Genomic DNA, 15,181 nt, shown 5'->3' on the forward strand with positions numbered 1-15,181 from the left:
ACGCCGGGAGAGAAAAAAGCGTCCGGACTGAACACGGGTTGTTTGCTTCGTGGCAGCCGAAAGTGTTTTGGAGAAAGTTGAGAACGGCTGAGCGCGAGCGGAGATTCACATCAGCAGGGGGTGGAGCCTCAGTGAGCCGAGACCACCTGACTCACAGGTGAGCTCAGACGCTGGTCTACCCTTGGATAAGAATCACACTGACTCACGCTAAACTTTTCTCACAGCTTCTTTCCTTTTTTCTTTTGTTAAGTTTTACTTTGATTTTTGTTTTTTTAAATAGGCTTCTTTGTTTGAATGTAACTACAGTTTTGTATGTGTATGTAAATGTAAAGTACATTTAAGTGTAAAAGTACATTTACTCAAGTAGGCTACTATACTATACTGTATACTGAGATTCTAAACCATATCACAATAGAAAAATACTCCATTACAAATAAAAGTACTGGCTGAACAATATACTTAAAGTATAAGAACTCAGTGCAAAGTGATCCCATTCAGAATGCTATATGAATCACATATATTATTATCATCATCATCATCATCATCATCATAACAATACAAATGATGATGATGATGATGATGATGATGATGATGATGATGATAATGATAATGATGATAATGATGATAATTATTATTATTAGTAGTAGTTGTAGCAGTAGCAGTAGTAGTAGTAGTAGTATTGGAATAATTATTTTGTGTACATGTGAGCAGACTTGTGATGTTGTCATGGTAGAGATCATTTTAACAACTTATAGGCTACTGTAGGGTAGCTTCATATATAAAGATTTATATTTTAAACAGTGATCATGTTTTATGTATAAAGTATTGATCTGAGAAGTAGCTAGCAGCTAGATCTGTGACATAAAATATACAAATATTTCCATTTGAATTGTTGTGGAGTAGAAGTATAAAGTAGCATAAAGTGCAAGTACCTCGTCGTACTTATATACAGTACTTGAGTAAATGTTACTTTCCAACACTGATTTCATGCTTTTTATATTTACATTTATTAGACAGCTTCAGTCGCTAACTGTCTGTGTTTTTCCACAGTATAAGTACTTTTACTTTTGATACTTTAGGTTAATTTAGCTGATAACACTTTCATACTTTTATTTAAATAACATTTTCAGGACAGGAGAGTTTTTATATTGCAGTATTGCTACTTTAACTTAAGTAAAGGATCTGCACACATCCTGCTTGGAGATTATGTGTACCTATGTTATTTGAAAGTGGATCCTGTCTTTTGAAATGTGTTAAAATATAATTTAATGTAGAAAATTTTTGATTTAATATTATATGTTTTCAACAGTAAGTGGATAATAATTATTTCCTATCATTATTCAAATACAAGCAAAGATCCATCTTATGACAGGGTTAAAGAGAAAGTGGCTTTGTGAACAAACCAGTTTAACCAGCTGTCAATCATTCAGTCCTGTCTAACAGCCATAGTCAGTGGAGTCATTCATTGATTAATTAACAGGGCTGAATGTGATAGGGTTGAGCTTTTTTATCTGAAGTTAAACATGAATAAACTGTAATTCATTACACCACATGTCATCCAGTGTCTTAGAAATATCAACATGTTACATATTGTTTAATTTTACATAAGCAGTTCATTTACATGTACTTGAGTGATGCATAGAGTCTGAAAAATCCACCCTGCTAATAAGGTAAATTAAGATTATTATTTAATTTTTCCCGCTGTGACTCACCACACACAGAAAACAGTCAACAGTCAGACACATTATGATGCAGCCCAGTGCAGCAATACGGGTTCAAAAACGGAAGTGGAGAGAGAGTCTGTAATTGTAACTGTGCACGATATTATCACGTGTATTATTAACACAATATTAATATTTGGTTCTTAAGATATATCATGGCTATGGGGCGTTGAGTGGCGCAGTGGGTTGAGCAGGCGCCCCATATGTAGAGGCTACAGTCCTCGCTGCAGTTGGCCCCGGTTCGAATCCCGCATCGGACGGCCCTTTACTGCCTGTCATTCCCCCTCTCTCTGCCTCCCCATTTGTCTCTCTCTACTGTGTTATCATAAAGGCATAAAAATATCATGGCTATCATCCATACTGGTACATCGCAACACCCCTAATATCTCATAAACCTTAGACTACTGGATGCAGCAGAGAAGACTTTCTCTTGCAAATGAAGGTGATAATGAATGGAGGACTGTTAAAGGTGTGGCTCTTTTGAATCAGAGCCACACCTTACTTTTATCTGGCTTGTTTTATTTGAGCTTAGCAACTGTGAGTCATTGTAGCCAAAACAGAAAATGTGAGTGTTGTTACGTGTTTTATGGGGCATGTCTGTGGTTCCTACCTGTCTGGATACAGATTACAAGGTTCAAATAAATCACAGTTGGAGGAGAATAAACATCTTTATCTGAATGGATCAAAGAATTACAAACATCTACTGATCACTTTGTTAGCTGCATTCCTGTCTGCCTTCCTTTGTTTAAATGCATTTGAGAAGAAAACCAAGAGATGAATCTCAGGTTATTGAATCAGCCAATAATTTCCCTCAAGGGAGGCTGAAATTTTAATTTCCCTGAAGCTGATCAAAGTCAATGGATTTACACTGAACCAGATGCAGCATGACATGTATGGAAATGTGACCTCCTTCCTCAGTTTGCTATGAAGACTTCAACTTCAGTGTCTCAGCATATTTGTGAGTCGCAACAATCAATCAGCTTTTGCAAATTTCAGTAAAAACATAGAGACGCTCAGTGAGTCTGAGATGGTAACAAATGTTCTCAGTGGAATTAATTTTACTTTATAATTCAAACAGAAATTAAATACATTCATCTGGAATAAATATCTCTGAGAAGGCCATAGATTTAGACTTACCATTACCATTGGGGCTGAGTTGATTGTGGATGTTCTCTCTGAAGTGGCGAACCTGCTCGTCTAACAAGGTGATCTGATCTGGTCTGTCATTAGAAAGTATCAAAAGTTATATTAGCAGTCACCGCCCAGAAAATTACAGTTCTCTTTTACATCGCAGGTAAACATGGACCATACACAAAACAAAAGAGATGAGTCAAAGACTATGACACCATAGGGTGTGTTACAGATCAGGGGGGCTGAGTCTGACAGTGACAGAGATGACAAGTGAAAAAAGACGAAACACATTAGATGTTTAGTTTATTAAGCTGTTGATTTTCTGCTGAGGCAGAAAGTGTTCCCTAGAAGTGAGGGGACGTTTTGCATGAGTTTCCTCAAAACAGAATTTAATTTACTGTATGTTGTGATTCAGTGGTAGTGCTGGCTTATTTTAGGATGTTGCAACATTTCGCTGATGAGTCACTCGCTCAGCACAGTAAAATATCTGAGCAGCTGTTTTACTGAATTCCCAGCCCAGTTCAGGAGAAATGAGTGGCAGGAATCAACCTAAACGTTATTGACTCAGAGCAGTGTGTGTGTCTGTGTGTGTGTGTGTGTGTGCGTCAGAGAAAGTGATCACATGAGAGAGTGAGAGTACCACCCTTGTTCCACCCACTGTCTTCTGCGTGAAGAGTCAACTGTCCGTCTGCTGCCCGCCACACATGGCCAAGCATAAAGATGTGTGTGGATATACACACATATGTATATATATATATATATATATATATGTGTGTGTGTGTGTGTATATATATATATATATATATATATATGTGAGTGTATATGTATGTATATGTATATATGGATCTTAGTGCTCAAGCAATACAGTGGCAACCCTTCCCTTTTGCCACAAACTGAGCTTTTGACAAAGGTGACAAAATTACAGAGCTGACCACAAAGCGTTGTTTTAACACCACATAGACTTATATGATGTTTCATATGTTATATACGCTATACATGAGCAAATATATATTAATTTTGTTTAACAAAAACAAATTCACAAACAAAGAAATGTGAAAATACTATGTTTGAAGTCATTTAGGCCACAAAGATTTAGGTCCAACTGCTCGTTAGACAACCAGATAGAATTATTTTGTTTCTGTTTATGTCAACACCAATCACAGATGTAGAGCAAATAGAATAATTATATTCAACTGTGTTTTACAGATGGGGTCTCTGAGACTCCAAACATGTCATTTCCTGTAGTGGACTGCTGAAACAAGACATCAGTTCAAAATCCTGTTCATAGAAAAAACAAGTCATTAAGAATGAAGCTAACGAAACCAATGTTAAATATGTTTTGAGCTGTGAAACGGGGCCTGGACTCTCCAGGATGCCAATCAGAACATGGGGGTAAAGACCTAGTGCAGATCTCTTAACCAGTTGGAGATGAGATAAACAAATGTTGCTGATGCCAAAATATAAAGAGTAGCAGTAAATGAGGCAGGTGGGTATGAAGGTATGGGTTTGGAGCTGACTGTCTGGATTTGATGACCTGATTTATTTGTTTGCTGAACACATGTGACTGCTGAACATTTCATGGATTTTTAATATGCTGCTGTAACAGCCTCCACTCCTCTGGGAAGACTTTTGGTTGCAGAGATTTCCTTCCATTCAGCCTCATGAGCATCACAGAGGTTGGACACTGATGTCAGCTGATAAGGCCCGCTGGGTCTCAGTCCGCATTGCAGTTCATAACACAGGTGCTGCAGGAAGTTCTGTGCAGGTCACACACCACACCAAACCTGGCTTTGTGCACAGGGACATTGTCATGACAGGAAAGGGGGCTTCCCCAGACTGTTGTCACAACGTTGAGCAGAACACACTACAGTCTAAATATGACTGTGTACTGCAGCATTAAGATTTCCCTCAACTGGAGCATGAACATGAAGTGTATGTGGGCATATAATTATATCATTATATCTAGAAAAGTACTTACGATTACGATTGTGGTTAATTTTTCCAGACTTTGTATGCATTTATTATTATGTTTATTATGTTAGTACTTTCGGCTATGATACTATTTTTTCAGTTTACCAAAGTACACAGCCGTCAGCAACCCAAAATATGGAAAATGAAACTGTATAAAATGTACAAATCTGGTGATATACTGTACCACTAAACATTATTTTAGAACAGTTCACGGATATAAAGAAAATATTGTTTATACATATAAATATCACTGACAAATGTAAGAAATACAAAAATAATAGTTTATTTACATGTAAAGTGATCTTAAACAGCTAAATGTTATAATTAAAGGTTTTTAAAAAAAACGTCTACTGACATAAATGAAATACTGCGTGAAAGCCCTACATCAGCAGTTTCTCAGCTTATCTCTACATGACACATAAAAAGTCATGTTACTATAAATAAAACCGGTAAACTGTTCACCCTTGAATAGACAGACTCTACAGGATTACACCTAATAAGGTAAACTGTACTGAAAAATCTTCATTCATATCTGCTCGGTACACTGAGCTAAGACTATTTCAGTCTAATCCAACAGTCCTGCAATAAATCTTCCCTTCATGAAGGTTATGATGTTCCGTTTTTACGGAAAGTTTTTAGAAAGGTGTAGATTTAGTTGTAGGGTTATTCTGGAGGCTGTTGAACTGCTTTGCATTGTGCTGAGGGGAAGAAACAGAAGTCACTGAGTAAACGAGAGAAGAGGGGTCATGTTTATGTGTTTATGTGTTGTGTGGCTTCTTCTTTTAATTGTCACACTCACCGTTTTGGAGTTTGATTTAACAAAGTTTTATTTCTAAAATATCTTTCCAGTAACCATGCATCATGAAACAAAACAGCGATTGAGCGTGGTGGGCATCCTGACACGTGACATCATGGATCAAGAGCTAGTCCTCTGATGAGCAGGTAAACCTGTTGGCAGAACAAACACGTGTGTCCTGGGTGTGTCCGAAGCCACAGTGCTAGAAATACAGGTGAGTTGAGATTTTAGTGTATTCAACCCTGCTGCTGTGGGGAAGATTGTGCTGATTGAGCAAGAGGGGTGTCACATCACACATCACACTGCCCCCCTGTGGTGACATGAGGCAAATACAGCAGGCTGAAATAAGTGATGTATCAGAGGGAAGCTGAGAGTTGTACAGATCAAGCAGCTCACTGTAAGACTGAGGACTGACACAGTTAATGTTCAACAGACAAACACTGAATCTCCCAGTGAAGAATCTCACTGAGAGGAAACGAGATACTTCACTTGAGGATATGGCTTGTTATGATTGGATTGAATCTATGTATAAAAACTGTGCAAACTTTGTATATTTAGCTCCTTGGACCATCTGTGTAGCACAGTGGTTCCCAGCCTGGGGGTTGGAGCCCCTACAAGGGGTCACAAGATGAAGCTAGTTGGGTTGTGAGATGATTTCCCTGATAGAACATAAGAAAAAACGATATTCTGATACACAAAATGTTTATTTTCCATACTTTTCTCTATTATTTGCTTCTCTTTTGTAAAATACTGTAGTTTTACCTCCTTCAGCAGAAATCAAACTTACAAAGCAATATCTTCTTGATGGATCATGAGCAAAAGAAATGGTAGGAAATCAATGGTACAAGAGAGGTGACATAATTTATTAGCATTATTAAAACAGGCTCAGTAATAAAACCTAACTGTTTCTGTCATTATTTAAAGCATGAGATGGTTCATTGGGCACAAAGAAGAGACACATGAACACGCAGGCTAACTCATCATCTGGACAATTACTAGAGTAAGACAGAAGCTGATCTCAGACCACTGAAACCCTGCTGCTTAAATATATTGTAACACTGTGACGCTGCAGCGAGATGCATCTCAAACAATTAACCAGGGAATATATGGACTCTCCTACGTGTTATTAATATATGACAAGTATACAGTAGATATATACAATTTATACATCCATAAAAACAGCATTAGGTTCAATGACTTAAGAGAAATATTTCACATATATACTGTAAATATAAAAGATTCATATGAAGTGTTGTATGATAAATAAAGAACATCTGACAGATAGAAGCTAAATTACTGTGTAAGACAACTGAGTGATGACAGATTAGCAATATTAAACACAATTTATAGTTTCTAATCTAAAATAAAGGGAGAGATATCCATCTTGTTGTGTTATAATCAAAAGGAAAAGGAGCCGATGCATGGAAACACATAATAAAATAATTCCATTATACGCTTGTTGGCTGGACTCCTAGTACACTCCAGGGCTGTTACGGATCCCACAACAGAGCACCATGGTGAAGATCATCTCGAAGATCTAAATGGGATAAAGGACAGAACAGCTTAATCCAATATGTCTCTGTTCCTCATCACGGCTGATAAAAGCAGGAGTTTCAGGGAAGCTGTCGTGGGCCCTCTCGCACCAATCTGACACTCACCATGATGACGGCAACCACCAAGGCAGCCAGACCAATCAGGTGGAGCTTCTCAGAGAACAGCTCGACCAGTTTATCATGACAGCTCTGCGAGGAGACAGAGGCAGAGTGAAGACGTTGACCATGCCAACATGATGAATGACTACACACACTGTAATGGGTTAAATGGCATGGAGAGCAGGGTAATTATTATTAATTATGTTATATGTAATCAAATACTAAATGCCTTTATTGCTGGTATAAGTCAGTTGGGTCAATATGGTACAAACACAATAACAGCAGAACTTCCCCCAGCACCCATGGTTAGTAAACTCCTTAGTACAATGTGTTATTTTGACCTGGTGTTATTTCTTTTTATTATGCTTTTCATGTTTTTATATTACTGTTGGGTTATTTAACCAAACTAAATATACTGTTGCAGTTTAGAGTCTCATATGCACATTGTTTTGGAAATCTCAAGGTAGAAATCGAGCTTGTTGTCTCCAACACCGACACAGATTGTTAGTGTGTAGTAAAGTTACTGAGTGAGAATTAAATTAAATAATTGGACAGGGATGGGTGATAAATATAAGGTAAGTCACTACATCGATGTGAAATCTAATATTGTATAATATACATATACATCTTATAATTTTCCTCCCGTTCCCCCCCCTTTCTTAACAGCACTCAAGAATCAGTTTATCCAGCTTTATTTGCTTCATATGTTAAGTAGCTGTTATTAATCGATCCCTTTGTGTCCCTATTTCTGAATATGCAATTGTTTTTTGGCTTTTCTTTAGCAACTAAAATGTATTTACAGACGACGTCAATGAAAACATTGGATGGATGGAATCAACTGTTTATTATGAATTTTAGTACAAATTTGTGAATACCTGAGATTGGAGAAAATCTTCTGGAGACTTTTTTGGACACAAGGCGCTGGCAACTTGTTTGAAGAGCGCACTGTCATCTCCTTTACCACAGCAGTCGAGCTGAGGAAGAAGCCAAGAAGAGAAACATGAGGTCACTCACTTTACAAACATGCAAGATTCACATATATTTTATCATTTACACATAACTACACAACTGTTGTCTTGTTTTTACCACATCAGAGCCAAATGAAGATGTCGTACCGTAGTGTGGAAAACATCCAAGACCTTGATGGCAGCGTCTTTACTAGGAGAGCCAGAGACGTCCAAAGCCTTGATGTATGCAGAATCGTAGAAGTTCATCAGTTCTTTGGAGATCTGTGGACAGCGGGGAGTCGTGCAGGTTGTTTTAGAGACACAACAACAATCAGACAGAGCAGGGTCACTGGAGCAGAAAGGAAAAATCAATGCAAACACTGAACATGGTGCAGTGATGTTGTGTGTGTGTGTGTGTGTGTGTGTGTGTGTGTGTGTGTGTGTGCATATCACTTACTGTGTCCCTGTTCATGAAACCCCAGATTGCTGCAGCCACTTCACAGGCAAACAGGATCACCAAAAAGAAGAAGAACTTAAAAAACAAAATGAGGGAAAGTGTTTGAATCTCAAAGTCTTTAACAGATAAAAATAAATTGTTTAATTTTAATTCAAGTAAGAGATCCTGCTGGATAATGTTAACAGAAAAAGTAGAAAAAGTAGAGATGCTCACCGTCCCCAGCAGACACTGAGATTCCTGAATGGCTCCGTAACAACCGAGGAAGCCGACGAGCATCATCACAGCTCCAACAGCTATCAGTATGTACACACCTGTAAACACACAGACAACAGAAAACTGACTATCTAACAGCAGAGTTTAAAGAGACGAGGTCCATCATGTGAGCACTGTGTCCTCGGCGCCACTAGACGGCAGCGGTGTCAGAGCAGTTTGTGCCCGCTGCCCATTTATTGATCCATACATTGTTTGATAATGGACTTCCTGAATGTTTCCCTTGCCTTACGCGGAGGATGACATGACATTATTGACATTCTGGAGATAAACAGCTCCCACATCGTTACGGAGAGAGGTGGAGCCGACTCTGTGCAGCTGCCAGGCCAGGAAATGCCTTCCAGACACCACCAACCCCCCACCAGCCCCCTCTGCACTGACCTCTGACCCCGAGCATTATCTTTCCCCAGGAACCGTGTGAATACACAGTCACCCACCCACACACATCTTTGTGTGATTAAACTGACATAAAGAGACGACTAAAAATCATTCGTAGTCCTACTGAAAGCTCAGGCGATGTATTTCCAATTTTTGGTCATGATCTACAGTGATGAGGAAAAAAAACAATTTCTCATGACGTTTAATGGCAAACAGAAGTGTGCAACAGGCACCAAAGCAGGTAGTCCTGAATAGCAATAAAGCTCCAGTTACAGCAGAGGCCTGGGTTATGTTTAATGCATCTTAAAGAAACAAAGCACTGGACACAGTAGTTGATTTAGAGGACAAGGAGGGAGCTAGTGTCATAAAGACATTCAATAGATCATAAAAAATAAGAAAAATAACATGTCACCAATCTGCTGCAGCCTGCTCTACATTTATCTTCTGTACTTTTTAAATTAAAAGTACAGAAAAAATGTGTCATCAAAAGTAACAGTACATATCGTATGAGATAGTTCCTTGTTGTATATTATATTACTAGTTTATAGTAGTGACAATATGTGACCAGCAATTTAATGTTGTAGTTTGTCAATGTAAAGCCAATTTTAACTCATTTATTTACTTTTAGGCAGTTTAATCTACAAGAATACATCATATGTTATAAACTGAGATTTTGTATCGCATGTAAAATCTTTATCTGCAAAGTAACAACTAAATAATAGTATTGAATAATTTCTACGGCACAATCTGTGGGGTTAGCACAATATTTCCCTCTGAACTATAGTGTAGTAGAAGTATAAAGCATGAAGCATAAAATGTAAAGACTCAAGAAAAACGCAAGTACCTCTGAACTGTAGTTCAGTACAGTACTAAAGTAAATGTACTACTGGTCAAATTTAAAAATTGATAATCCATGGGACACATAACATCCTCTCTTTTAATTTTTAATTCGTCACGAAGGTCTTTCTGAGAATTTATTTTTGGCAGCACAAACAGGAAATACTTGAAGAAAACACTTCAAGATTGGTCTATTTATATATTTTTCAATGTAAGTAAAGTCTGTGTGTAAATGAGAGGCAGGGGCTGAGGAACTTCTTGCCTTTCTGTACTTCCATATGATTGGAAGCTCAGCTACTGAAACTTTTTCAATGTCAGCTGCTATTTCCAGGGCTGAGCTTTGAAACATTCGGCAATGTTGTTGGAATGTGTAGCCGATACACTCCTGTAATTCCTGTAATTGGGTTATTTTTGTTCCACCAGAGCGATTATAGGAAGTATTAATGGGCAGCCCAACTCCAACATGAATTAGGAAAATAACAGAATAATCTAATGACTTCAATCCAACCATAATCCAAAAACTTTAAATCCTTTTTACCAATGATTTCATACGGAAATATTGTATTTTTTACTGCACCAGATTTATGTGACAGCTCTTACTATTTACTTTGCAGGTTAGGTTTTTGCATAGTCAAATAAATCAGATTTATCTTCCCTGACCCTTTGCAGGGGGCCTAAACTATGTAACAGTTTATAAAATAGTGTAGTGGTAGTTTTACTTAGGTAAAGATACTGAATACGTCTTCCACCACTGCTTTTAGCGTGACGTTCTGGGAGCAGTCTGTTTCTTGGTTTTCTATTCTTACACACACGCAAACAAAACACATGCAGCCTCTAATGTAGGCTGACAGTGCGGTCTGAAATGGACAGACAGTAAGAGACTCTGACTCTTCTGCAGGCCTCCAACCTCTCACAACGTACCTCAAATATTACGCACGACTCTTCCTACATCTACACTCTCTTTTCTCTCTCTGTCTCAACTCAACACCTCCTCCTTTAATACACCTCCCCGTCTCTCTGTCTCTTTCAGGACTGGATGTTTTTGTTGTAGTGAGAAACGGCTACAGGGCCAGTAACCCGGCAATGCGGCAAAGCAGGCATTATTTCCACTGCCTTCCATTACTATGACAACACCCTTTGGGGTTTGAAGGCTATTGAGACTTTAAGGGAGACAGGCAATTTTATACCACCGGGGAAGTTCATTTATTTCTTGTCTCCCTCTGTAATCTCCAGAGGGGCAAAAAAAGGGAGGTGAACACCAGCTAAAAGCCCCACTTGGACTTCTCCCTTTTCTTCTCGTCCACCATTAAAAAAAACAGGGGCTGTGAAGCCATGTCCACACTGTCAGAGCTTGACACCAATAAACTCAGATGAACCCAATCACTCTGTATGTCAGTGGATGAATGATGAGATGAGGATGATTCACTGAGTGTGTCATCTTGTTAACAGAGAGATGATGGAAAAAATGGCTCAAAGCAGACAGGCACTGTATCTCACCTGAAGTGTAACATGATAGCATGCTAAAGCAATAATTTGACATTTTGGGGGAATTCTCATTCTCTTTCTTGCCAAATGTCAGATGAGAAGGTTGATACCACTCTCATATCTGTATGCTAAAGCTGAAGCTAGAGCCAGGAGCCAAGTATCTTACTCTAGCATAAAGACTAGAAATAAGTAAAAGCTAGCCTCCAAGTTTAACCATAATCAGCCAGCAGAGTAATTAACACATAATCTCATTTCTTTAATTTCTCACTGCCCAAGGTGTAAAAACAACCATTTGTGAGCTCCAGGGGTGTCGGGAGACAGATTTTGTTTTTCTCAAACAGAGCCAGGCCAGTTTTCCAGTTCTTTATGCTAAGCTAAGCTAACTAGCCACTGACTCTGCTCCCATGCTCATACTACTTTCATATCTGTAGCTTAACATAATGACTGAAACTAACATTCTTCTGGCATATATTTACCACAGTAAAAATCTGCTCTAGATGAAGTGCAGCCATGAAAGTGGTTGAGGTTTCTACTGCAGAGGAAGAGCATGAGATACATTTGTTTGCACTGAAAGCAGTTGAAGTTTCTGGTAACCACTGACAGCAGCTGAAACGTCAGCATGAGAGTGGCAGTAGAAAAAAAAGCACTTTCATTTACACACAATGGCCGAGAGAGAAGAATGAGAGAGAATCAGACGTACTGGAGTCCCAGTGTTTGTCTTTGGGTCGAACTTTAGTAACCAGCTTTATTACTGAGTAATACAGCAAATAGAGTTACAATAAATAAAACTTTAAAACCCAGCACATCTTTGCTTTTTGCCATTTTCATGTGGGAGATTTTGGAAATTTCCTGTTTAAGTATCAACAGAACAGGTTTCAGTAGCTGGGAGGCTTCAAATAAAGGCTTGCCCATTGTGGACACTGATGTACACATGTAATTCATATTCACATATCAACATTAACTGTGCCTTCCTTTGCAGCCACTTACCCACAATACAACCTTTATATATATTTTAAGTTATGAAACAAAGCTCCAATATTTAGGTCTGAGCCTGTGAATTAAACATACAGTGCAAAGCAACAGAAATATCCTGTTTACTTGTGTAACAAAATGTGTCACACGTACTGTATCTGCTACAGTACGAAAGGCTGTAGCACTAACCACACCAGACTACTGACAACTGCCACCAATAATGATTTCAGGCACTGGTTAAGATGCAGGAGACTGTGTATTTTCTGCCTTACATAAATACCACTTTGGTGTGCCAGCATGCTAAAAACATCCACTCCAAACTCTAATTTGAGAGGTAATGTGCAGATGTACAAGGTTATTTGAATTATGCAAGGGCGTATGTTCAAGGGAGGGAAAAAAAAAAGAAACAATCCCTTGATCTCGCTTGGGTGGGCCTCTCTTGCCGCCCTGCCTTTAAAATCACGAGTGTGCCTTTCCTCTATAAAAAGCACGGACTTGCCTTCGCTCCGTATACTTACTGAGGAGTAAGTATGGGAGAGCAGCAGGGGCCCAAATCTAAATGAATGGGCTCACTAAAGTTCACCACCACAACAAACTGAGATGATGGACCTTTGAAATGTTTAAAACATATCATGTATTGTAGGTTTTAGTGCCAATCTCTGTACTGCTGAGGGCAGTGAAGGGGACATGATGGTGATTCTGGGATTCGGTTGAACCTTTAAGACTTTTGCAAAGATATACAGAGAGCGTGCTGCGCTGCATTCACACAAAACTCCTGAAGATTCCTGAGGATCAAGTGATATAAAGTGTGGGTGACAGAAGGCACATGATGGCTTTATTTGTACACCATGTTCACAGACCGTTCGTTTTACTCAGAGCGAACATATGTCTCAACATCTGTCTGAAGAGTCTGCTCTGTGTTGAAAAAAACCCAAAGGCTGGGACTTTCTGAAGTTAACAAACATGTATATTTATCTGAGGATATCTCCTATGATGCCGGCTGTGCTACTCTTAAGTCATGCTGTGGATGTACGTAGGTCCTGTTTCCTGTTCTTCTCTTAAGAGGTCACACCGCTCTTACTATTTCTGTACATTACTCACATGGTCCCAGCTGATAGTGAAATATGGGTAAGTTAACTTCCACCGCTTTGTTAACTGTGAGCTTCCTGTCACGTGGTGTGAGAACAGAAACGCTAAGGAGTAACAAAGGAAGAACAACCAGTGGGACATAAGATGATGACTGAGCGGCTTACAGGAGGCGGACAAATTAATTAATCTATACAACGTGATGAAATAAATTTAGTAGCACTGCTCCTTTTACAAAGATTATAATATCGTTTACCTTTGTTGAGACTGGGACAGTGAAAACATTTACAATATTTTTGAGCCCATAGTTTGTTGCATCATTTTAATTAAATGCATTATATTACAAGATGTGCCTCTCATTTTGTCTTCCCAGTGTGTCCCCAAACTACACTGCACTGAGTGGACATGTAGCATTGAAGTGTGAAATTTAAACAGCTATCAAAACCGATGCAATGATAAAAAATATTCTATGTAGTTTTCAGGTCGAATCTAAAATTCTAATTTTATTTAAACTTTAAAATGAAATGATGATGAACCACCAAAAACATGACCAACTCAGAAAGGCAGATTTTACATAAGGAGGAAAGTCTTTTTTTTTGGTGTTGAAACATTGGTGTGACGGGGAAACTCTAATGTTAAAGGTGTATACTCACTGATGTAGAAAGTGCTCGGCGCCTGCTGGCCTTCAAACTGAAGTATGAGGAGGTTGCTGGTTTGACTGTCATGGCGGAGCCACAAGGCCACTCCTAAGATCACACCTCCGGCCAGCTGTCCCAAGGAGAAAAGGGTTTTCATTATTCTCTTTTGTGTTTCTTCACTTTGATGAAACCATGAGGAGGATCAGAGCCTTTTAAAAAGGCTGATATTCAGGAGATGTTGGCATGAATATTAAAACAAACTTGTAGTTATCAATTTTTAAGACATTTTAAAAAGACCCATCAATGTGGTTTTTAATATGGCGGCAACAGAGAGTGGCGTGACATCTGGGACGGCTCGAAGCCCGACTCTCCTAAGATCAAATCAGTGTCCAAACCTGTCTGCTAATGTTTCTTGCCCTGTGTGTCCAGCTGTGCCATGAGGCAGTGAACTGTCCGCTGTCCTTTAAGAGAAGTGATGAGAGGATATCCTGACACCCCAGTGACCCATGGCACGGACCGTGTCCTCACAGCTTTGTTTAAAGCCAACTCAACAACTTTGTTTTTCAGCGTTATCTCCCTCAATCTCTCCTCTATTCTGTATCAAACAAAGCAGAAATATCCTGATAAAAGTCTTATCATATAAAAGCTGATGGAGCATAACTACTGAAGGATCACATCCAGCACAGATTATTGGTCACATGTTGACGCCCTTTTTCTTTTTGCCAGTGTTTATATCAAGGTATCTGCACATTTAGTGCCATGAGTGCACTCTATTGTTCTCCAAGAAACAGGAAACTGAATCCTCGACATGAAAAATAGCAAAATGAGGAAGAGAGGGCT

General features: G+C 38.8%; 1 protein-coding gene and 1 long non-coding RNA gene across 2 annotated transcripts; one reads left to right on the plus strand and one right to left on the minus strand.

Moving 5' to 3' along the window:
- The first annotated feature begins 25 nt into the window (after positions 1–25).
- Positions 26–8,484, plus strand: LOC147818187 (uncharacterized). Its single transcript, XR_015438225.1, has 3 exons — positions 26–157; positions 5,673–8,276; positions 8,366–8,484. It is a non-coding gene; the product is annotated as an uncharacterized LOC147818187 (long non-coding RNA).
- Positions 6,462–14,513, minus strand: LOC111666929 (CD81 antigen-like). The gene is made up of 7 exons (XM_023422455.2): positions 14,357–14,513; positions 8,889–8,986; positions 8,676–8,750; positions 8,387–8,500; positions 8,147–8,245; positions 7,278–7,361; positions 6,462–7,156 (listed from the first exon to the last, which is right to left on the minus strand). The coding sequence occupies exons 1-7, from the start codon at positions 14,496–14,498 to the stop codon at positions 7,091–7,093; spliced, it is 678 nt and encodes a 225-aa protein (XP_023278223.1). The 5' UTR covers positions 14,499–14,513; the 3' UTR covers positions 6,462–7,090.
- Positions 14,514–15,181: the final 668 nt, after the last annotated feature.

This window comes from Seriola lalandi, unplaced genomic scaffold (genome assembly GCF_002814215.2).
Source record: "Seriola lalandi dorsalis isolate HSWRI2012SDOR001 ecotype SW California unplaced genomic scaffold, Sedor1 jcf7180002054682, whole genome shotgun sequence".
Taxonomy (NCBI): Eukaryota; Metazoa; Chordata; class Actinopteri; order Carangiformes; family Carangidae; genus Seriola; species Seriola lalandi.